Below are 25,672 nucleotides of genomic sequence, written 5' to 3' on the forward strand. Positions count from 1 at the left end.
GACCAAATACCGACTTATTCCAAAAAAATCTTATCATCTTACAAGGGTACCTCTTTGACGAAGTAAATATTTGAGAAACATTTCTCTCCGGGAAGTGTACCAATGCCCGAACTATTCGAAAAACTCTATTTGTGGAGCGTTAAGTTTGGCAAACCAAAAATGGCTTCATTTGAAATTACAAGTTTCATTTGACTTGAAAAAAATTTCATTTAACTTGAAAATGCTACATCTTCAGAAGAATCATATAAGACAAAATGTAAGAAATGAGAAAACGAAAATCATTTAATTGGCGCCCTTTTTAGAATGAATATTTACCGTTTTATAAAATAAAATTATGCTTACGTATAAATACCAAAAAGTTTTTACGGGATATTTCAATAGCATTTCCCATTTACCTTCTTCGTAAAATAAACTGGACCACTTTTTCGATATCCAAGAAGTGTTTTGCAATGAACAAAATAATGGAACTAGAAAATAGTTTACTATTCAGCCTTAAAAAAAAAAACCTACCCCACCCTAATGAAGATATCTGAATGCTCCGAGACGCTCATTGCAATTTAATGTGTATATGTACAAGTTATTAGAATCCTTGCAAGCTCATACAATCACACTTCAAAAATACTCCACCGCATTCTATGTGGATGATTGGCCCAAGTGTAGCCAAAAGCACTTGCAGTTTGGTAAATTTTCAAATGCGCATGCGCAGCCGCTTTTTTCTCGTTTTTTGCTGGCGCTCTATCGTGCGAAATTTAACTTCTTTGGTGCAAAAGGCACAACTTTATTGCACCAAAAACCTAAATCTTTTACTTAAAAAAACTTAATCTTACTAGTTATCGAAAACCTTTTAAAATAAACTTCTTAAAATTTTGCTCCAAAACATGTAAAGGCGTATACTCAAATACGCGATTTTACGAAAATTGCATAAAAATAAAAATGTAAATTAATATGTAAGCATATTCCGTTATATCATATAACTTATATGCGGTTACATATTGTTGTAAGTATTTTTTGTTACCGTTTTTTTTGTTGTTGTTATTGCTATAGGATAGTTTGCATTGGCTTACATTACATTTTCATTGCAATCATTTTGAATGCATTATTTTGTTTATTTTTTTTTTCCATTCACTTTGGTTTTTTGTGTTCTTTTTGTTTTGTTTGGCTGCGCGTCTGCGGTATTTGAGGTGCGCTTTGGCTGCTTTTTTGGTGTTGCATAATTCATTTGCCACACCAGCAAACCTGTCGTGGTCGAAAAATGCACTGTGCCTGGAAATTTAGTTTTGATAGTTTTATTTTTTTCTTCCATTAACGGTATGGATTATGGCATCAACCATTAGTTTTGGATTTTTTGTTTCTTTAAAATTGCAATTACAAAAAAAAAAAAAAAATTGGGGCAGCAAAAATCTTTGAATTGGTAGCAATTAGATTTTGTGAGGTATTTGGCACTTTTTCCTCTTTTTTGTATAGCTAATAAATAAAAGTCGTTATAGCAAACACCTTGTCGTTGGTGGGAGGGCTCAGCCGGACTCCGTGGCGCCTGATCAGTTAAGGGGCTTGCGCTTACGCCGTTTCGTTTCATGAGAGAGCTGCGTAATGTTGCTGACCAAGAACTGCCAACCGCCTAACCCAGGATGTTATGCGGACCGTGCCTATTGGATGATTTGCAGCGAAGGGGTATTTTCGGCTGTATTTAAATGGAGCCTTCTCGATACCGGGTCGTCTCGGAAAGTAATGATGGCCTTACCACAGCAAGGGGCGGTGCTGTGGCGGATGGTTTTTTATCCCCACATTTAACATTAGGTCGCTGAGCCGGCCTTGTCGGGCAGGTGGCCGTAAGACCAAGATGTACTCAAAAACTTTAATACTAACGAAGGATGAGAAAGAAAAACCGATAACGTTGCGAGCCTGACAAGTGGAAATCGCTATTAGCGGACAAAGAAGGGAACGAGACAGGGAGTTTAGGAGAACTCTCTCACATTACCGGGCGGCATTAAGAATTATGCAGCGCGCCCGCGTATGCAGTCTCTGACTGTGGCACTAATAGATAACTGCAATCCCAAATGGCAAAGCTTCTCAGTGAAAACTCATTTGCTTCGCAGATGCCGTTCGAAGTCGATGTAAAATCTGTAGGTCCCGCCCAACCAGTTTGTTGGAAAAATAAAAAGCAGCAAGACGCAAATTAGAAGAGCAGCTCAGCCTAAAATCTCTTGGGAGGTTATCGCGCATTGCCTTTATTTTCTTTTTTATTCATTGGGCAGATATCTACCGATGACTAAAGGTGGAGATCCGTAGAAGGGGAGCTGATTAGTATCATGATCGAAATGATGCATAATGAACCAAATAAAGTGCTACCAGCGTTCGAAACAACTGGATGATACAATGGCGTTAAATGATGACCTACACCACTCACGTCGTAATCAGATGACGTTTCAGCCATCACGAACGGTAGAAGTGTACCACAATCAGCTCTCTGTTGGACCAAGATGTACATGTCTGAGCATCTGGAGTCGGACTAACCGAAAAGACGGATATAGTGTTGTTTACTAAGAGGTACTAGGCCCAAGCTAGGAGGAGTGACCCTGCAGGAGAAGCCTTGCACAAAATATCTGGGAATTATTCTAGACATTAAGATAAGAGAGTGAAGAAGGCCTCGACGCCACTTGTAAAGGGGTGTACGTGGGATCTATCCTCTCTCTCTCATTATGTATACCCTGTCCGACCCAAAAATGTCCGCTAAAAACGTTGTCGATAACAGTTTTTTGCAAAAAAAGAAATAATATTTTTTTTATACATGAAAATTTTACAATCAAAAGAAACATTTTTTAGTAGGTCATGAAAAAAGCCTTAAAAATCAAAGTCGAAAAAAGTAAAAAAAATTAAATTACTTTTTGGGTATGCGTAGTGCAACTTTTTTCCTGAGCCCAAATCCTATCGAAAAATCGATGGCGCTATATCAGTTAATAAATCCACCCAGTCTAATATACATATTTCGCAAGATTGGAGACTTGACCGCATTTAATCTTAATATATCTAAACTCGACCGGCAAATATAACAATTTTCGTATTACATTTTTTATCTAATTTCTTATAATAAAAATATTTAATTTTCTTTCTCATTTTATCTCTTTGCAGTTAGTTCCGGTGTGCCTCATACTGTTTATAAGGGAAATCACAGAAAATATACAAAAGAATGTTTATTGATTTATGATCGAAAAACTGGTGGTATTACTTTTGAAAAACTAAATCACAATATACAAGTGAAAAAGACTAGGTAAGATTAAATAGAAAAATTTACAAATTATTTTCACTCAAAAAGAATCTTTTTTTGCAGGAGTGAAATGACAAACAAACCAAGTGCGATAGTTGCTCAAGCGAATTTAGCGCCACAGCAAAGATTAGAAAATAGTACGATGCGCATCTCAACAAAGACGAAAGTGTCGACAGGGAGCCGTCGGAATAATATAAGTAAGTTTACTGCGTAAAAAATTTAGAGCTGTCCTGATACCTAATTTTTCTAATTTACTACATTCGGACACTGAAAAACATTTGTTTCGAACGAATAGCCACTTCCTTAATTTTAATTCTAGTTGCACAACTGAACAAACTTAAAATTTTTTTTTTGCTGAAGTTTTTTAACCTCCTTGCCATTTCTAAATTTCGAAATTATTTCTTGAAAATTCCGTGGAAAATTTAATTTTTATACCCAGCTGTACTTGCACACAGGGTATTATAACTTTGATTGCATAACGGTTGGTTGTACAGGTATAAAGGAATCGAGATAGATATAGACTTCCATATATCAAAATTTGATTGAGCCATGCCCGCCCGTCTGTCCGTTAACACGATAACTTGAGTAAATAGTGAGATATCTTCACCAAATTAGGTACGTGAGCTTATCTCGAACCATAATAGATTGGTATTGAAAATGAGCGAAATCGGATGATAACCACGCCCACTTTTTTATATATAACATTTTGTAAAACACAAAAAACTTGATTATTTAGTAAATAATACACCTAGAATGTTGAAATTTGACGTGTGGACGGACATTGAGACTCTTGGTAAAAATTTGAAAACAATTTTTAAAATGGGCATGGCACTGCCCACTTGTGATAAAATCAATTTTACAAATATTATTAATCATAAATCAAAAATCGTTAAACGTGTCGCAACAAAACTCGGCAGAGAGGTTGCCTTTTCTATAAGAAATGCTTTGAAGAAAAATTAACGCAATCGGTTAAGGCAAAAATAGTTTTCTACCAATCGTATTTTGTGCCATTACAACAATAAATCGGAAAAAATTCAAATCTTGAAAAATAGGCGTGGCACTGCCCCTTTCTTACAATGTATTTTCCAACTTCTGGAGCCATAACTCGACGAAAAGTTTGGTGTTTAACAGGAAATATTTTCAGTAAAAATGGACTAAATCGGTTAAATCGCCTTCTTTTATATAAAAGATTTTGTAAAAGTGCGTAGATGCAGGTAATAAGCTATTCCTAGTAAAAGTTGGAAAATTTCGTTAATAACCCGGCTCTTTTTTTTTTTTGAAATAGCGCTTTTTAGTACAATGCTAGTTGTGTGAGTATTGTTCTATTATATCTTTATTTTAAAATAAACAGTAGGGAAATCCCCATATCTAAAGGAAAACTGCATTATTACCCGCTCAAGGTCATTGGTGTTAGCCTCTGTAGCCTTTTTGCTTCTTTTAAACGAAAATTAGTTCAGAATATAACCATATGTATATGTATTGTTGCGCCGCCTTGTAACACTATTAAGCACACAAAACAAACAACAACAGAATTTCAAGTGTACAGCTTGGGTATGTAATGTTCGGTTTCACCCGAACTTAGACTTCCTTACTTGTTTCTTATAAAACTTTCTGATGAACAAAAAATTTTCTCACAACGAATAGCCACGTAAATTGAAAACTAAGATTTTGAAATTTATCTGAAAGTTTATGCAAAAGAAAAATTTTAACTCCGACAAAATTTTTAAAAATATTTATTTTTCGTGAAAGGTTTCTCTTATCCTATAAAGGCAAACGGAATTAAAATATTTTAGATCCAACATTTTTTAAAAATCCGCTCTTTCGTTTTTAAGTGAAAATCAATTTGCTATTTGTCCGAAAAAAAACTACTTTGCTGTAAAAGAGAAGTATGTGTTTATTGTCTCCAACAAAATTATGAAAAGCTGCTCACTCCCTAAAAGTTCAATACATTTTAACTTGTCATGCAATAGAGCTTTTTCATTCTACTGTGAAATTTTGGTGGATGAAGTTAGCACCTTTTACAGCAAGGGGTCAATATCAGATTATATCCACACACACTTTCAAAAATGGAAAAAAGGAACAATGCTTTAACAAATATTTATGAAGTGGTGAAACTTGATGAGTGTATGAATATAGATTTATTACAATTTTGTAAAATGGACGTGGCGCCGCCCACATTAAGCTGAAGAAAATTTAAAAGTTTTGCAGCTGTGAATCAAAAGCCGTTGATATGACTTTGAAATTTGACGGAAATATGGTCCTTGGTGTTATATACGTACATATAGATCTGAGCAAAAGCGTATAAGGACCACGCCTACTTTAAAAAATAGGGTTACCGTTTAAATCTTAACAAAATTTCCAACATATACATATGTGGTACGTAACAAACTATCAGTAGAGATATGGTAGAGCAAAGTACAAGTTTAAAAAAAGAAAAACGTTCTGATACCCTTCTATTTAGTTAATCTCTCAACAAACCGTTTAATGCCATGAAAAAAAATATTTGACTCGATTAACCTCCACGGGGCTTAGACCGTGATACTCTTCCAATTTGCGTCGTCCTATTTTTAATTTTTCTTAAAAATTGAGGGGACGAGACCAACATACTTTATGTCTACTCGGAACGGCAGATGAATTTTCACAGAGAAGCTTTTCATGGAAAAATACACTCAGAGTGCTTGCAAAACCACTGCCGAGAGGCGACCGCGTTTAGAAAAACTTTAACAACTCTGCATAAGGACGGACAAGGCGACAGCTGTTTCGAGTATACCTTGTAAATCTTGTCAAAGCCTTTTCTTCCGGGAGTGGGATTTGAAAAAAGCTTCTTCACTTTTGGTAATAACTCCGAAGTACTCATTTGGATCGAGTATAAGTACTAGCATCGATACTTTGATCCGAGTATTTTATATGAGTAACGGTATCGATACTTTTTCTAAAAGTTCTATCACTAGGCTGTGCCTAAGACCTTCATACCTTTCATGAATGGAGCTGATGCAATTTGAAAAATTCATAAAATCTGAGAAATTGGTTATATTTTGACCAATCTTGGCGAGGTAGGCTTCTAGTTGTTAAAATGTGGAAGAAATGTCGAAAATCCTATTATCTGAACAATTGGTTGTATGAGATACAATGTATTATATAAATTACCGATCTTTACAATTTTCTCAGAACACAATGTGTGCCTTCCATGTAAGCACCATGTGAAATTTCAAGCTTCTAGCTGTTGAAATGATGAGGAAATGCCGAAAATCCTATTATCCGAAAAGTCCGTTGTATGAAAGATATTTGTATGCTATAGTGGTCCGTTCCGGCCGGTTATAAAAAGTGATTAATCGGACACCCAAATATACTTGCTCACCAAATTTTTATCAAGATATCCCAAAATTGAGGAAGTAGTTTTCAATCAGACAGACAGACAGACAAGCGGACATGGCTAAATTAATTCAGCTCGTCGCCCTGATCACTTCGGAATACTTACTGGTGGTTCTATCTCTTCTCCTTTAAGGACTTACAATTTTTGAGATCGCAGCAAACTTAATATACCATTTCATTTGTGTACTAAAATTTCAGTTCGAAGATTCGTAGCTATCATCCCGACCCCGCCTTCTACTTCCATGGGGAACTTGGGGTCGGCAGAGCCTCGCCTGCTAAATATGTGTTCGACACAGTCATATTTGTGACAGGATACCCCTCGCGTAGGTAAGGTTGACAATTGGGTTGCGGAAGCTGTGAAACTATAAAGTTTTGAATTACGCTTATCAAACCCTTGAGATCCTTAGGACGTAACTCGTAAGTGGAGTCGATATACACATACTTAAAACCGAACTTGTTATTAAATTGTACAAAATTGTATGTCCGATTTTACCTTTGACTGACTGTAGGCACGCACACATATCCATAAATACACCTTTTTAATAACCTTAATTTTATTTATAATTTTTTCTACTAAAACATAAATTTTGCTTCTTTCCGCACATTTCACACTTTTAGTCGATTTTAAGCCAAGAAACTCGCCATCCGCATCCTCTGCATCACCGTCTGCGCCGCCATCCATACACAAAAGTCCACAATCAGCTCCGGCGTAAGTATTATAAAATATATAATTTTTATGAACACCAACACTTAAAAAATGCTTAATTCTATTTTGATACAATTTACCCACAGCTGGAACGCGCACAATGCACAAGCAACGCTGCCCAGCATTCCAATGATCGATGATGAGGATGATGGAATGTTTGGGCTCTCATCGGCTCTGAGTAACAGTCAAACTCATATTGGCAGTGGCAGTGAAGCAGCAAATATATCCTCATCATCATCAGCGTCAAGTCATAATAATTCGGCGCATGAATATCTCATGCAACAGCAACAACAACAACAGCTGCATGCCGTAGCGAATAAACAGTCCAAACAAACGCATCGTAACAATCAGAAAAGGCACAACAACAATATCAATTCAACGACGACGACGGCGGCCGCGGCAGCAAGTACGGCGGCAGCGCCCACAAATGTAACGTCGAAATCATCAAATCGTGGTAAGCAAACGAAACAGAATCGTGTGGAGCAACGAGGTAAATTGATAAGATGTTTACATTAATAATGTATTATGCAATTTAAACTTTCTGTTTCTTAGTTTCCTCCCCACACAACTTTGTGCAGCAGCAGCAACAACAACAACAACCTCAACAGCAGCAACGCCAACAACAGCAACATGTTCACTATCAGCAACAACAGTCGCAGCAGCCATCAAACAACTCACGCATGTATTCAACAAAATCCTCTTCCTCCACGGCACATATATCCAATGGCAGCTCTACTGGTGGTTATCATAATAATAGCAACAACAATTTTTCAATGGGCAGCAATAGCAATCAAATGTTACATCAGCAACATCAAACTCAACAACAACAACAACAACAGCAGCAGCAGCATATGCCGGGCATGTCATCACCACTTGACAGTGATGCGGCCATGGCTAATGCAGCAGCGCAGCTTGAACAGGTAAGCTAATAGGTTAAAGAGGTTTAGTATGATTTTGAAAGAAAATCTAAACTCACAATTTTCTCCTTTCCAGCAAATTCTTGGTCTAAGCTCATCAAGCTCAAGTTCTGGTTCGGATTCGAGCGACAGTGATAGTGGCAGTGATTCTGACGATAGTAGCGATGATGACGATCCTGCTGAGGACAATCATCATATGCAACAACAGCAACAACAAAATCAAATGCATCAATTACCAAATTTGATGTCAGCGTTGCCTACAATAAATGCTACAGCAATGCCGCAACAACAACACAATCGCAATCTACATACATCTGGCTATGCGTCCAGTAATAACGCGAATAGCATGAATAGCCACATTAGCAATAACGGTGCATTTACAAGTGATCTGCTGCAAAACGATCTGCAATTATCATCAAACTCTTCCGATGATGATGATTAGTAGCATAGTTTAAAGAGCATTATAATATGTAATAACAACTAACTCTATGTAGATAGTATATAGTACATACAAGCATACATACATATATGCATACGTGAGCATTACTTAACATTAGAGTGGTTTAACGTTTTGTTTTTGTTTTTTTTTTTATTTAGAAAAAAATTTTTTCTCGGAGTTCTCGGCACTGATTTGGCAAACACTCAGTTGAGTGTATTTCTGCCATGAAAAGCTTATCGGTGAAAATTCATCTGCCTTGCAACTGCAGCTTGGAGTCGGCATAAAACATTTAGCGAAAATTAAAAGTAGCACGACGCAAATTGGAAGAGAAGCTCGGGCTAAATCTCCTCGGAGGTAAATTGCACAAAGTAATTCGTTGTTACTATACATATATGCAAGGTTTAGATGGTATAAGAAAAAAATTAGCCTGCTACCACCAATGTGAAGTATTTTTATAGAAATAACAGGTTATAATTCTATAAGGTGACCAGATTTTTATTTAAACTTTTTTATTTTTTGTGGCATCGCTGCGAGAAGAACTAAAACTCAATGAAGTTTGGGTACTAAATTTATCGTTTCATATTGTTTTATAAGACTTAAGGATCGTACTGGCGATGCCGACGAATAAAGTGTGCCCAGGGTGTCCAGGAAAACTATTTTTGTATCAGAACTACCTTGCGAAAATCTCTTGTTCTGGGAGGTTTAAACTTACCTTTTTTTTGTGATCGTGTGTATGTATGTATGTTTGTATTTGGGTGATTAAAAAAAAATATTTTTTATGCAACCTTGAAGCAAGCTTAAAGGATTAGGATATGCAAAAAACGCCTGCCAAAAGCTAAACCGTAATATTAATAAAAACTTGTAAAAATCGCATGTTTCGTTTTTATGTTCAAGTTGCACTGAAAAAAATCTTTTTGCTTCTTCTGTTGTTTAAAATTTTATGTTTATATGTTGTGTAAAGAATAGTAGTAGCCAAGTAATTTTTACATTCCCTTTATCGCTCTGTTCTCTATGAAGCAGAGTCACTTCCCTGCAAGACTCGAAAGTCAGATTCGGCAATGCATAGGAAGATAATTTGTCAAATTAATATACATATTCGAACTGAAAATGCACTTAAGTTAAAGAGAGTACACGAAACAAGAGAAGTAGAACACTTGTGCTCAAATATAATTGCTAATTCCATTCAACAAACTCATAAATACAGTCACTATTATCCCTGGTATTTAACCGCCTGTTTTATTATAGGGTCCTTGCTCAAGAAATTTATGAAACGCACATATATTTCTTGGTGAAACCAGGGCTCGCCTTTGCATGTTTGCTAAAAAATATTTAGAAAAAGGTAGCAGCAAGCATGAGTTTTGAGAGGTAGTGGATACTACCATTGTAAAGGTCTACAAGTAGGATATGTAGCAGCACGCACATACACAGCCACGCTCACCTGATAAAATGCTTGTTCCTGTTCGTTTTTTTTTTTTTTTTTTTGTGGATGCTATTTGGCACTGTTGTACTTCTTAGGTCCAAGAAAAGTGTAGTAGCTGCTAACGAAAACTGTGTAAAGTTTTTATTGTAAAATTACAAAGAAATATCCTTATTTACTTTCAAAGGAGCACTTAATTGCATCCCTCTTTAAAATCCATATGTTTTGGACAATTTTAATTAACAAATTGTGATACTTTACTACCGGGGCGATTGCTAAAACACGACAAAAACCGTGGGGGAAGTTTTAATAGACGCGTTTTTGCCTCGCTTCCAATAATTCGAATACTTTTTCGCCTTTGGATTATTGATAACAGCACAAAACGCGTCTTTTCATTTCTCTTTCAACATTTATCGACGGGTTATTGCAGTCGACCTCGGTTTCAAACTGTTTTTCGCGGAGAACTTTTGAACGGGTAGAAAAACTTAGTACCCGTGTTTGTATTCTTAATACTGGAATAACTACGCGTCCTGAGATACCCTAATTCAAGACTTGTACAATTTTCTGTAGGACCCATATAGGTGCACTACATTTTCATACTAAATTCGTTCAAAACAATTTACCTACCACCACAGCAACCCATGTCTGATATTCCACTCCTTTTTTGTTTCCCTGCGTCGCTTTCCACGACAGCAACCCCGGTAATTTTGACACTTCGTTCAGTGTGAAACGCATGTTCCACGTAGGTTCCACTGAGTTCCACAATAGTTTGACACTTACCGAAGTATTAAACGGCGGTGTGTTTGAAAGTGAAAGGAATTGTTTCCTTCTCACACATATCATACTTCTAAACCTGTACTATGTATACTACTTCACAAACAAAATTTTTCTTGATATGATTTAAACATACGTTTTTTTCTTTTGATATTAAAACGAACCTTGCGATTTTCTTCAAAAGTAAAAAAAAAACTATTAATTTTATTTCACCCTAGTACGTATTTAAAGCATCTGCGTTATCATAATTTAGGCAACTAATTTTTTTTAGGAGATTTTAATCAAAATTATAATATTTTTTGTTTAAATATGTACACACAATACAAAAATTAATTACAAAACGCAACAAACTGCTTTGTTGCTGCATAAATATTTTATACAAGGATGGAGCGGAGTACAACAATGCTTTGTTTGACGGCGTATTTCGTAGTATATAAGAAAAAATAGTGAATGAAGAAAATTAAAAAAAAAAATTTTTTTAAGAAAATCAAAGTTTCGAAAAAGAGAAATATTTAAAATAAGATTTTTTTTTAACAGATTTATTCGACATCTTGAGGTCATGCACTGATTTCGAAAGCTAATAATAACTAAATCATTTTTTTATGGGTATAAGAAAGATTAATGAATGAACAACTAATTTGTATGATTAAGCGGGAACTGTCCTCATTGCTATTGAATGTATGAAAACATTTATTTGAAGCAATTTATAATCTATTTAATAATTTGGGAAAAATTTAAACAACGTGACATCAGGACGGACAAGGCGACAGCTGTTTCGATTATACCTTGTAAATCTCTTCAAAGCCTTTTCTCCCGGGAGTGGGATTTGAACCCGCATTCCTACGATGGTTGAAGTGGTACAAACGCATTCAGCCACGTCATGCCTTAGTTGTTGTAAACTTTATCCGGATTGCGTTCTTTACATATTTTATTATTTTTGCACAGTACATAAATATATGCTTTTTGTTGGCGGTTGCGATGAAACTGGTATTTTTGTATCCAATTTTTATTGAAACCGGCAACATGATTACATACAAAGTATGTACTGTGCAAAAATAATAAAATATGCAAGGAAGGCAATCGGGATAAAGTTTACAACAACTAAGGCTTGTAACACTTCAACCATCGTAGGAGTGCGGGTTCAAATCCCACTCCCTATTTACAAGCTATAATCGAAACAGCTGTCGCGTTGTCCGCCCTGTTGTTATTGTTGTATTAACGATAAAGGCACTCCCCGAAGGCTTTGGGGAATGTTATGAATATGATTTTGGTGGTCCTTTGCCGGATATAGATCCGATACGTTCTGGTAACAAAGCACCATTAAGGTACTAGCCCGACCATCTCGAGAACGCTTTGTCCGTCCTGATGTCACATTGTTTAAATTTTTCTCAAATTATTAATTAAAAAATGAAAAACTAATTTTTTGATTTTTTTTTTTTTTTCAAAATTAACGTTTTTTTGTTTATCGCGAGGTCATGTTCTTAGTTCTAGAAAGAATAAAGCAAACATATTTATCATCTAAATGTTGTAACCGGCTGTAGGGTTCTTACTATTTTTATTTAACTTTGTCTTTAAGTTACTTTGAACTTTGTAATTTTAATATGTTTTATCAATATTTTAATTTTCAATATTGATTATTCATTTATCATTTGGATTCGATAGAAACGATTTTAAATAAATATAAAATATATTAATCAACCACGTTACTCATATCACTATAATGGCGGTTGTAGGTTATAATTAAATATTTTTTTTTTTTAATCTTCTAACTTTTTTGTTTTACAAAATATTGATAAAACATATTAAAATTACAAAGTTCAAAGTAACTTAAAGACAGAGTTAAATAAAAATAAAAAGAGCCCTACACCAGCGAACTTTGTCGTGCCCGAAAATTGATTTGCCTACATTCAAAAAGTAGGCCTCTCTTCCCCTCGCCTCTCTCCATACCATTCTTGTGTACTTTATAGTCCATTTTTCTGCTTATTCTTGCCCATGCCTTATTTAATTTATCCTCATCCCACACCCTGTCCTACTCCCACTCCAACTCTCACTTCCAGTTTCCACATTAATGTATGGAATCTTTATACTAAATTTTTGATACCTTCTTCAAATAATTGCGGAGATGAAGGGGCGTGGCACTGCCTACTTTTCAAAACAAATTTCTTCTAAACCACCCTTGAACCATAACGAAAGAAACGGAAACCAAAATTTTCGAAATCGGTCAAGCCATTTTCAAGTTTCAGCGAGACCAACGCACAGCAATTCATTTTTATTTATTTAATGGGTATTTTCTCCGTCTATAGACTATATACAACGCAGAAGTTGTCCATTGTACTTACATTTCTGGACAATTTTCTACAGTTTCTATATGTTCTATACTCAACCCCATGTTTATTTGAATAGGCAATTTATAAGTGTGATAAGCATGTTGAAACTGAATTAAAAAAAAAAACAGTTGGGATATTCACGTGACCTTGTTTATTAGCTAACTGCTTATGTGCTTATATTTATAATATTGTTTATAAAAACAAAATACACTGTAGAGAAATGATTATTAAGCAGAAAGGTTTATAACGAGCTCACGTGAATAACCCAAATATTTTTCGGTGTGTGGGTGGTTTTTTAAATTTAGGAATGCATGAAATATATATTTTGGCGCTAAAAAAAAAAATCAAAAAAGCCAAAAGATGAGTTCGAAAGTATATTCATTGTGTAAGGGGTGCGTTTTTATTTTTGGTCTAGAAAACGTTGAATATACATATTTTTTCACGTTTCCTAGACTGTAAGAATCGTCCTAGTGATAATCCTTTCGAACTGATTATGTTAATGGCATCGAAAAACTTTCGACTAGCCAAACATTTCAGGTAAATTTTCAAAGTCGGTTTATGGCCTTAAGATTTTAATAAGTCTTTTTTAATATTTTTTTTTGACTTTCAACTATTTTTCAAAGCTACTACAAAGCCAACTGAAGATATTAAAAGAAAAAAAACATGTTCTCGCTAAATTAGTCTTACTTAGGTATGATGCACACGAGGCGTAGCTTCATTGACGCGTACAAGATATGACATGTAGCTACGGTTTCTCTACGCCTCAAGATCTGCACACGAAGCTATTTTCGAGCGTCGCTACAAAAAGCAAACTATTATTGAAAAAATAAGAAATTCAGGTATATCCGTCCCCGAAACCAAAGGAAAATAGGTAATAAAAGTTGATTACATCCCCGCACCTTTGTAAATTATGAAAGCAACTTTACACCACCGCGGACAATGGAAAAACGTTATTTCTAGTTTCCAACACTTTTTAGTCTTTTAATCGTTTCAACAATGTCTAACCGCTTTTATTGTGTTGAATACTCTTTTTCGCTTTGGTAATATACCTTTCACGCAGTTTTATTAACTAAAATAACATTTTCTAACTAATTACACAAATTTCCATACAAAAAAATTTAAACAAACATGTTGTTCTTCCTTTTTTCAAGCGTACGTACGCTCAGCGACCAACATTGCTGTACGCTTAGCTACATGAAGCTTTCATGCTTTGTCGCTTTCATGCAGCTTACGCCTCGTGTGCAGGTCTCCATTCAAGTACATGTGTTCGACATCAAAGAGTACAGATTTCGCCTGCATCGTCTAATACGCGTCTATGACGCGTAGCCTCGTGTGTACCGTGCCTTAGAAACCACACTAACGAAAGTAAAGCCTAGAAAAAGTATTGTTTTCGCTCCACCCAAATTTATATGCGCTAAATTTTGTTTTTATATCGATACATAATTTCCTGTTGTAAAATATTAGCATTAAAGAGCAGTAAAAAGTGATGAAATAAGGGAACAATGAAGTGAATTTAATACTAGTTAAATTAAAAAAAGAAATACGAAGAAGAATAAGCTTAAATTAAATAATAAAATCTGTGTAGTACTAGTACTGTTCATATGAGACGTTTTTTTTTTTGTTTAAAGTGATGTAAGAGAACATTTCGCTCATTTACTTCAATAGTGTCATAACTCAAAAAACACAATTTTCCAGGAGAGCCATTCAAAGATTTTCACTGCCATATGTTGGGCATAAAAAGGCATATTTTCATTTGTATAGCACGTTGTAAATTTTTAACGGATCACGAAAATTTTTTTATACAACATAGAACATCTTATTGGGTACGTTTATATGTTATTAACTCAAAAGTCATGTTTTTTGAGTTATGACACTATTGAAGTAAATGAGCGATTTGTTCTTGATTAAGGCTTATTGGCCACCTTAAAGCCCAGAGCCGAAATCAATATCAAATGAGAAGCCAAGTCTGAGTGAAAAAATATGACAAATAAAAGATCACACTATGCAGTTGAAATGTTTCTAAAGAGTTTTCTTAAAAATATGCACAAAAATTAGGCCAAATTTGTAATAGAAGATCGCAACATATGTATCTTTTAGCTAATTTTGTAACGCCCTGTATTACCTATTTGCCATCGGGGTCGATTCGAATGTTGTGAAAGCACATCCATTTTTTCGAATCGTGTTACAGAATAAGTCCCCTGGCCCATGACATTTTAATTCGTTTTACAAAATCCATGATCATTTGTGGAATTAAAGATATATGGACTGGTACAAAAAAATTCTGCAAATTGAAAAATGCTCATAAAGTGCTAATGCCAATTTCACACAGAGGATTATTCAAATAATTAGTCAAGTTTTCTTTATTAAATCCCTAATTGAACTCAATCATCCATACAAAATACAAATTCTTAATTATCCCTTTATTGCTTTATTGAATGCCTAATCGAGTGAAAAATCCAGTCGGATTTTTATTGTCAATGTAACAAATGACAATAAAAAAAACTGCACCCTTGTAAAGTATGTTTATTGAGTATATTTAAACGTCAGTTACGCATGGCTCAACTATATGGTTGGCTCATCTCATCAGCTGATTTTATTTTTTTCATTTCACTGGAATAGGGCTTGTCAAAAGAAGATGGCAAACTCAAAATAAAACCAAAACATTGAACACATTTCCTTACAACACACAAACATTTTAAAGTTTTTATGTTTTCATTCCATTCCATTCGCCTAATACCAACACGCACATTTTGACAGTCTGAACAAAGGTATGTTGTTGCTGTATAGATGAGCCAACCAGCTATCAAATTACTATTGTGTAAGCTAAATTGAGTTGTATGAACACCACTCAATTGAAATCGAAATTGCCTCAATTTGTTTTTCTGTTTGAACATAGTATTATGAGAAAAACAATTAATTCAAGCCTACTATTTCATTACTAAAAAACCTATAGGGAGTAGTAAATTTGCAGAACTTTCTGGACCAGTCCTTAAACAGGGAGAATGTAATGCTGACAAGAACTTAATTTTGTCTCAACTGGCCTCTTGCTGTAATTAGGTTCCTAATTTTACTTTCAAACTGTACTTATGTCACTTTAAAAAAAATGTGACTCATATGTACTAAGTAAATAACGAAAATAGAAAAGTGAAAACACAAAAGGCCGCTGTATAAATATAACGCTTCAATTAGTAAAGCGTTAATGAAATTAGTAAATCCAAAAAAAAAACACTTCAAATACAGTAGACTAATAATAATAAAAAATAGAAAAAAATATGCTAAACCATGGTATAAAAAAGAAGGTAGTTCAACTTAGAAATTTTTGACGTATTTGGGGATTTTTGAAGTTTCATAATTGTTGCGTTCCAATGAGGTTTGATCCAGATACGGATAGAAATTTAACATGCAAATGCAACAACAATGTGATCCATATGGATCAATGGCATGTTAAATTTTTAACGGTAACTGCATCACTGTTCATTGGAACACGAGGAATGTATGTTGTTTTGCTAGAAGCGTTGCCATACCGTAACTGTTTAAGGCGAAATTGTGGTTTTTCGGGATAGGCATTTCTTTCAGAATGAAAACGCAATGGTCGTCTGAGACAATAATAATATGCTTAAAATATGCAATTTTATTGAAAAAATTTAATAATGAGTCAAACATTGGTTAATTACTCATATCTTTATGGCAGCTTGACCCCAAGACTGAAAAAATACACGAAAAACCCTGTTATTCTAGCATGGCCCTATTATTATGCCCTTCAGTGGATATACCTCCAAAGTCTGCAGTGTGTGATATGTAGGTATTTAGTGCGTTAGGTTTATGGGACGCCACATCCATGTCAATGCTAAAAGCGCACGGCATGTGTATAGGCGGGTCTTGCCCTAAGGTGACCACTGCTGGGCATAAAAATTCTCACAAGTTGTGGCTTACCTGCAGAACTACAGGGAAATGTTCTCCCTAAAAAATGGTTTAACAATTCCTTCCTCCAGCGCTAAGCTTGAATTATACAACAAATAAAAAAATAAAAAATGTGGACTTGTAGCCAATTTATCACCAATCAATTTTATAAAAATTGTGTTTAAGTATGCTAAACTGTAGAAATAGCGATGTCGGTTTATAAAGACCTCCCTTTGTGCAAGCAACTGCAAACGTGTATGTTTTGTCAAAATGTGCTGAGCAAACGTACAGACACTTGCATAATTCGATCCATGTTTCTTCCGCCGAAGCAATTTTCGGGAGCTCGAAAAACTTATTAAATACCTTCTTTTCTAGGCTGATATTTCATATTAAAATATTTGAAACGCATGCGGCTCATTATTTTTTTTTGTTTCCTTTTTATTTAAAATAACTATGAAAGTAATTGAGTTGTTGTTGTTGTTGTTGTAGCGATAAGGTTGCTCCCCGAAGGCTTTGGGGAGTGTCATCGATGTGATGGTCCTTTGCCGGATACAAACCCGGTACGCTCCGGTACCATAGCACCATTAAGGTGCTAGCCCGACCATCTCGGGAACGATTTATGTGGCCACATTAAACCTTCAGACCATTCCCTCCCTCCCTACCCCCAAATTCCATGAGGAGCTGGGGGTCGCCAGAGCCTAGTCTGTTAGTGAAACAGGATTCGCCGCGGATGGGTGAGGTTGACAAGCTATGGAGAAGCTATATATTGCGCTGGCACCCTGTAGGGTTGCGCTACACAGCCCCTTGAATATGGTACTTTAGTCGCCTCTTACGACAGGCATACCTACCGCGGGTATATTCTGATCCCCTAACCCACTGGGGGAAAAGTAATTGAGTCGTATCCGTTAAAATGAAAAACATCAAAATTAGAAAAATTCGTAACATTTTTTAATCTGGTAGCTTGTTTTTGTTGAAATTGTCATTGTCCCCGCCCAAAGTCAAGTGGCTAATGTCACATTAAATGCGACTACCTCAATTTTTTGTATCATATGGTAAGCATGAAGCATAAAGGGAAAATGAAACTAGCATAGTTACAAATAACAAAATAAAAGCAAGAAAACTTAGCAAAATATCCTATAATAAATATGAATAAAGAGTGACAAGTGCGAGTAAAAAAATAGCAGCAACAATTATTATTATTTATTTGCGTTAGTTTTGGTAGCTGTAATGAATTATATTACGAAACTATGTAAACAAATTACGAAAACGTTTTCGAATAATTATGAAAATTCCAAAATTAAAGAAAAAATCATGAAAATTTTGACTTTAGAAAACTTCTATGTCTATTTTCGTTGAATTTAGAAGAAAAGAAAAATGAACTGTATGACGGAAACTATGTAAAACAATTTCGAAAACGGTTTCGAAAGTCAAAAAGTGCGACATTACCTAAAATTTAAAGAATTTTTTTAAATATGCATTTTTGTCATCCAATTCCTTAAGTTCGAAAAAGTTTGTTTCAGATTTTCTGACATTAAAATTTAATATTGTCATAACGCAATTCGATCTTTGAGAGACTTCAAATTCATACTTATGTTTAAACATATATGTAATACTCCTCTATTGCTACAAAAGGCTAGGTACATTCAGAGTGCCGATATATTGCTGTTTAAATGTTTTTGTTTTTGTATTCAATAATCGAATGTACCAAATTTAAATTTTTTCTTGTCACACTTATGCTTCTACAATCACAAAAATTTTATAGGCTGTCTTGTTTTGATTTCGAATTGAAAACACATTGCGAGTATTTTCTATTAGCAATATATGGTTTTAAATATATTGAATTGGCTGCCCGAGAGCGCACATAGACCACAATTAGGCCCGTTGTGATAACACGAAAAGGCGCCACTTCCTTTTATCTTCAAACCATTTTGAGAGCCTGATAAAGGCTGCTAAGTCCTTGACCCACCTCTACGACCTGACTCAGATTATCTAGAGAGCTCTCAGAAAGTGCTGTCTCGCGCCACTTATCGCCGGGCAGTTGCAGATGAGGTAAACCACCTTGCCTCCGCTTCATCCTCCATGCAACTCCTGCATCAATGACGATAAGGCGCTCCTAGATGCATGCCTACCCATAAGGCAGTGCCCAGCTAGTACTCCTACCAGTGTGGAGATTTTATGCCTACTTAGGGTGTACACATGATGGGATCTTTTGGGATCCGATTTTGGCCAAATTTGCTTAGGTGTCCGACATCCTGGGGTTCGGAACCATCTTTCGTCTGCTTGACTGTTGATGTACTCTTTCAACATTAGCTGGCATGTGGCAAGAGGCATACATAAGCACACTTTATCAGGAAAAATCTGTCTGATCATATCCTGCCTAGCAAGCTCGTCTGCAATGCAGTTTCTAGTGATGTTCCGGTGTCGCGGTGCCCATTTGAGGTTTACACGGTTCTTTTGGGCCATCTCTTGAAGAGATTGGCGCCAGTTTAGTGTAAGTTCAGAATAGAATGAGTAAAAGCCAAAAAATTTGATTACCGCCTGGCTGTCGCTGAAAATAAAGATTTCGTTGCCGATATTGTGTGCCCCCATTCTAATTGCTGCTGCCATAATAGCTGATACTTCTGTCTGAAATACACTACAATGATCAAGCATTCTGAAGGAGAATTGGAGGGCTAGGTTCCCTTGAAAGGACTTCGCCTACCACTCTGCCGTTTAGCTTAGAGCCGTTGGTGTATATGGAAATGCTGCAGTGAGCAGTAATGTTCCTATCCGACTCTGCGTACACAACCCTGTTGGGAATATTTACCATAAAGTTAGGAGGTCGCATAGCGATCTGTGCCTGGGGGAAGGAAACTGAACTTTTTAAATATGTTAGAGTGTCGTATGGTTTTAGTATTCTAATATGACAACTCACTTAAGCACAGAGCCGACGTTGCCGCTGCTAAAAACTTATACTTAGTTAGACTAAAGTGAATTAGACTACAAAACTGCATACTAATCAGTTTTCCTAAGATTCTAGATATAAATTTAGTAATATTTTATGAAGTTTCTTAGAAATGTATAGAATTTTTCTAAAACCAAAAACAAAAAAGTGTTTGAAGTTTTTATTAAAATTTTTGAAAATTTCTAAAATTTTTTCATTTTCGAAAATAGTTTCGAAATAGACTTACTTATCTTCTTTTATACAATGCAATTAAGTTTTATTTTTAAATAATAACCAATATTTGCTGCTATTTTTTTGTTCGCACGAAAAAAAATTGCCAATTTGTAAATTTAAATAAATTTTTGTCATTTATTTTTTTATTTAAAACTAAGTAAAGTTTAGTTAAAATAATTAAAAGCAACAACAAAAAACTCATGCTGTAAATACATTAAAAATAAATACTAAATTTGTATAGACTTAAGTCAAATTTAATAAGTAAACAAATAACAATGAAAAACGCAAATATGCAATCAGAAACTGTGAAGCATTACTAAAAAGAGATTTATAAATAAATATGTATTAAATGAAAAGAAGGGAAAATAATATAACAAAAGTGGCAAATAGACGTACTTTAGTAGAATACATACACGCATATATACACTACATATACATATATAGAAATAATAACATATACATATGACAACAAAAACCATTCAATTTTTTTTAAACACTAAAAATATTGTTAAACACATTTTTACTAGCTACTTTGTTCAAATAGTTTTGACTCATTTGCGCGAATGCGGTTAATATTTGGTTGTATTTATTAATCCTTTTGTTGTTGTGATTTTTTTATTGCTTAAGCCAAGAACTAAAAATTGACGAAGAAAAATTTTACTTTTCGATCTTACTCTCTTTTGTGCAGTGAGCACTTATGAGTGTTTTATTTTTCTAAAACAACTTTTGTGTATACGGTTGTTTTGCATTGTAACTCGTAGCTATTTGAAAAGTTTCAATTTTTTGTGCTTGTTTTTCATGTTTGGGCCTACTGCAATGGAGCCGAGTATATGAGCTTTGTGCCTTTGTAACTCTCTCATGGGGTAGTTGCGCGCAAAATGAGTTCTCTAAAAGCTAATTGCTTAAACCTATTCTCATTAACTAAATATCGACTAGTGAGTGGTATATCACTCTATCTCGGTTGCCGTTTCGAAAACGCCCTATCTCAGAAAACATTTGATAACGCATTATTTCAGAATTTATTTCAAAAACGCCATCACTCAAAAATCTATCGAAGAACGCCCTATTCAGATTTTTTTTTAAAACACCGCCGTTAATTTAAAACGTATTAAACTTGGGCTCAGAAATGGCGTTTTTGAAACGATAGGACGTTCTTCAACAGAAATGTCTTTTGGCACAAAAACTTTCCTGGAACAAAAAAAAATTTACGTTTAGGAGGTATGTAAATGAATGAGAGCGAAAATCGACACTGATGATGGCACAACGCCGAAACCGGTTTGTCTCGAAACCAAATTTGACAAGGGATGACGGAAAATCGTTCCAATATACATCATGAAAAATGGCACATTAAGGCCCACTTGCAGAACGGCAAGTTTTTTTTTAACTCAGAGTTAACTTCTCATGAGAGGTTATTTTTTTGCGCTTTGGGATAACAAATGAATAATGCACCATAATTGCTGTCGTCGTAACAAGCATATGTCCGTGGACTAAAAACCACCAAATTTGGAACCCCTGGACCGCTTTCGCATAACTTCGGGGTGGCGTTCCTTACTGCTCGTTTTTTAAGTGCCTTCTGTTGTCCCTGCGTCCAGCTCCCCATTTTTTGATCTGAGTGCGGTGTCTACGAAGTTACTGCTTTGTTGCCACTGTTTTGGGCTGCTCAGTATCTTTCCTGTAGCATTATCCGTAGTGATTTGGCAGACTCTTTCCTGCACGATTTGTCAATTCTGGCTTCATTTTTTTGAAGTACCCGTACCCAGAGAGCATTTGGGTAACGTAGTCGTTTACCTCACCCAAAGCTTCTGGTGCTCCATGCTTCAACATCTGTTAAAAGTTTCGCCGTTCATCTACCTCGTCGTTCATTTTCCACTGTCCTTGCAACAACCTAAACGTTTCTTCCCTGCCTCTCTTAACGACTTTCATGCGCTCTTGATCCGTCTGCTTGTTTGTTTCCCATAATCCTCTTCTTTCCAGCGCTAATAGGTCGATAGGGATTGGTCCACTAATCTCTTGTCAGGCTGGTCATGATACAGTGCGATAAGCGTATGCTACCTTCAGAGCTGCTGTTCGTGTTACAGCTGTTAGAAGCTTACATCGATTCTTCTTACGAAGTGTGTTTTCCTACAGTTCGGAGCCGGTAATGTCCATCAGCAGCTTTCTTTTGCTTCCTGTTGTTCCTCCGATGTTTGCCTGCTTAGCAACGATACCTTTTAAATGGCTTCTAAGTCTCGCCACTCCTTTGCGGGTATCATGACTAGATTGAGCTTTATACGTGCTTCTTCCCTGTTTCGGGCCATAAAGACTACAGCAAAGTTCTGCATGTTAACCTAAATTTCATGTTCTACACCAATTGTATTATTTTAAGAAATTGCAACAAACTTAGCACGAATACTCTTTCGGAATGAAAATCGTCTAGAAGTTTGGGTTCATAAAGCAATCAAAATTTGAACCCAATGGGTAGTGATTTGTTTCCAATTTTTTTAGGTTAGGGCTTAACCACTATAAGTTAGGCTAATTCTGATAGCGGTTTCGGATTCAGCAGATTAAAATAATTCATGTGCCCAGATGTGTCACATTACGAGTTCAGTCTTATTTTTAAAATTGGAGGAATTTATTTGCACCATACATATATTTTCATGTATTTCGGCCCGCTGCTGAATCCGAATTGCTACATGACAGCAGGTACTTCGTTTTGTCCTTATTCACCATCAAACCCATCTTTACCGCTTCTTTTTCTAGTTTGGCGTAAGCAGAACTTACGGCGCCGGGGTTCGGGCCGATGATATCAATTTTAGATTGATTGTTCCAGAGCGGTTAAGTTCTGCAGCTGGTATTATTTTCTCCAGCATCAAAATAAAGAAACGTTTTCGATTACTGATCGTAAAACACGATACGGGCCCAGCTTGTGATATTTTCTGAATAATATCGTTTTGTTTGCGATCGTTACTGCTTCAATTTGATTTTGATATGTTAACAGTTCGTAATATTTTCGGAAAATTTTCCGGGGAACAGTTTTTGAACATATTTGGGATATAGGGATATACTGAAAATCATTTCGGACTAATTTCAAGATTATTTAGTAATCAAATTTGAATCTTTGTGAACTAGGTTGAACTAGCCTCAAACCATTTTGCCATTAGCTTGGGATGTTTTCTGAATGAATTTAGTTTTATAAGGTTTATAGTTCGTAATCTTTTTGGAATCATCTCTTCATAGTTTTCGAGCGTATTTCTTAATGCATGCGTGTGGCGGCCGCCGTGGTGTGGTGGTAGCGTGCTTCGCCTACCACACCGAAGATCCTGGGTTCAAGCCCCGGGAAAGCAGCGTCGCAAATTTGGAAACAAGTTTTCTAAGCGAGATCGCCCCTCGGCAATGATATGGCAAACACTCCCGAGTGTTTCTCTGCCATGAAAAGCTTCTCAATGAAAATATAGCTGCCTTGCAGATACAGTTCGGACTCGGCATAAAATATGTAGGTCCCGTCCCGCCAATTTGTACGAAAAATTAAAACAAGCACGACGCAAATTGGAAGAGAAGCTCGGCCTAAAATCTTTTCGAAGGTTATCCAAAAAACGCCTCCCAAGCGAATTTATTTAAAAACAAAAGTAAGTTGATGCATGTTTAGTTTAATTTAACAGACTTAAAAAAAAATAAATAAATAAAAATTTTACATTAAATTTACTTGTTTCCATTTCGACTGTATAAAAATGGTACAACCATAACAACAACAAAAATAATGTGTGTAATTTAAAAATAAAATATTTTGAGTCATTAAGATTATAAAAATAAATTGCAACGACTGTTTATCTGTCACTCACATAAACGCAATATTTTGTGCTATGCAATGCAGTTGAGTTAATTTTTACTAAATTTAGAAAAGAAAAAATTAATATTTGTATCGCTCTCTGCTATATTTTATTAATGTTAGTTATTAGCCATTTCTTCCTAAAATAATATTGTTTCTTGTTTTTTTTTTTAAGAAAATTCACTTAAGTTCCGCTTGTTTCTAGTTTTATTTGTAATTATAATTTACTTGTTAATATCAAAAAAAAATTTATTACGTAATTATATTTTATCATACTACATGTATACTTAGTTTAAAAATGTGTATAATATTATTGCTTATAACCGCCTCTAATTTCTATAAATTTGTAATTATTATTTTGTAATTTGTTACTACAATAAACGCATAAAGACATTTGTTTTGTTACATAAATTGTTTAGCACAAGAATATTTAAAATTTACATTAATAGAATTATAAATTTATTACAAATAATTATTTGTTATTCTTAATAATAAACTATTTTATTTTAATTTTTGTCTGTCACGCTACAGTCCTTAGTTTAATTATTATCATATTGAATTGATTATTAATTTAATTAAATGAAAAATGCAAGCAAAAATTATACGTTAATTAATAAAAAGTGCATGAAAGGATATATAAATGTCGCGTTTGATATTTATATATTTATTGCAATATTATATGAGCATCAAATAATTTTGTTTTATTTTCGGTGATTTTTTTTTATTGGTAGGAATGTCGGACTAATCAGTTTATTAAATATGAGAATTTATTTACATTTGCTTAATTAATTAATCAAAAATTAATTACTTTTAATTTCCCAGTTGATTACATTTTAATTTATCTTAAAAATACTTTACTTATTACCTAAAAAAGTGAATTATCACAGCTAAGTTAATCCGAAAACTTAATTGTTGCTATTATATTAATTTTAAGTACATCACTCTCTGAGAACACAAGTCAATCCGACAGACTGCAGGAGCAGTGGGAGCATATCTCTTAAAACGCTTCGTACTGCCGCCGAAGAAAAAGGTGTTTACCGGCGGCCATGGAAAAACAACTGGTACGATGAAGAATGCTGCGTTGCAACCGAAATAAGAAGACGCTGCGAGGAGTTGGTAAGGATGAATGTATGCCCAAAGATTGGAATTTGAGTGTTCTTTGCCTAGTCCACAAGAAGGGGGGTCCTGCAAACTGCGTCAACTATCGCGGAATCAGCATTCTTAGTATAGCATAGTCAGCGTTTAGTGCGAAAGATTGAAGCCCATCGTGAAGCGGCTGATTGGACCTTATCAATGCGGCAAAGTGTAGAAAAGTATACAACAATTAGTACAATCAATAACCGCCTAATTCATGTACTGTTACATAGGACTTAGGTGATTATTGCTTATAACCACATAGTATTAAATGTGGGATGCTTTTCTGCACACATGATACTGTTAGAGGTTTTTGGCGATGCAGTTTTAGCATAGCGAAAGCTGAAATGGGGGGCTAGTAAATGTAGCATCGACCAGATTCTCACTATGCGCGCAAATTTTGGAAACAACCTTCGAAAAAAGATCGCCTCTGCTACGCCGCTATGTCTGAATTTGATC

At 35.1% G+C, this 25,672-nt stretch overlaps 1 protein-coding gene across 3 annotated transcripts in view; it reads left to right on the forward strand.

Annotated features, from left to right (window-relative positions):
* Eaf (ELL-associated factor) overlaps positions 1-24,773 on the forward strand; it is a 152,625-nt gene extending 127,852 nt beyond the window's left edge. Inside the window, exons 3-9 of one of the 3 annotated variants that reach the window (XM_067771951.1) lie at positions 3,130-3,268; positions 3,329-3,462; positions 7,256-7,346; positions 7,430-7,833; positions 7,896-8,263; positions 8,337-8,730; positions 8,858-24,773. In XM_067771951.1, coding sequence (XP_067628052.1) covers positions 3,130-3,268; positions 3,329-3,462; positions 7,256-7,346; positions 7,430-7,833; positions 7,896-8,263; positions 8,337-8,702 — 1,502 coding nt within the window. In that variant the 3' untranslated portion in view covers positions 8,703-8,730; positions 8,858-24,773. Of the gene's footprint in view, positions 1-3,129; positions 3,269-3,328; positions 3,463-7,255; positions 7,347-7,429; positions 7,834-7,895; positions 8,264-8,336 lie in introns of all 3 variants that reach the window. The other 2 variants (XM_067771950.1, XM_067771952.1) reach the window with 2 other exon arrangements.
* Positions 24,774-25,672: the final 899 nt, after the last annotated feature.

Source organism: Eurosta solidaginis, chromosome 3 (genome assembly GCF_040869045.1).
Source record: "Eurosta solidaginis isolate ZX-2024a chromosome 3, ASM4086904v1, whole genome shotgun sequence".
In the NCBI taxonomy this organism is placed as follows: Eukaryota; Metazoa; Arthropoda; class Insecta; order Diptera; family Tephritidae; genus Eurosta; species Eurosta solidaginis.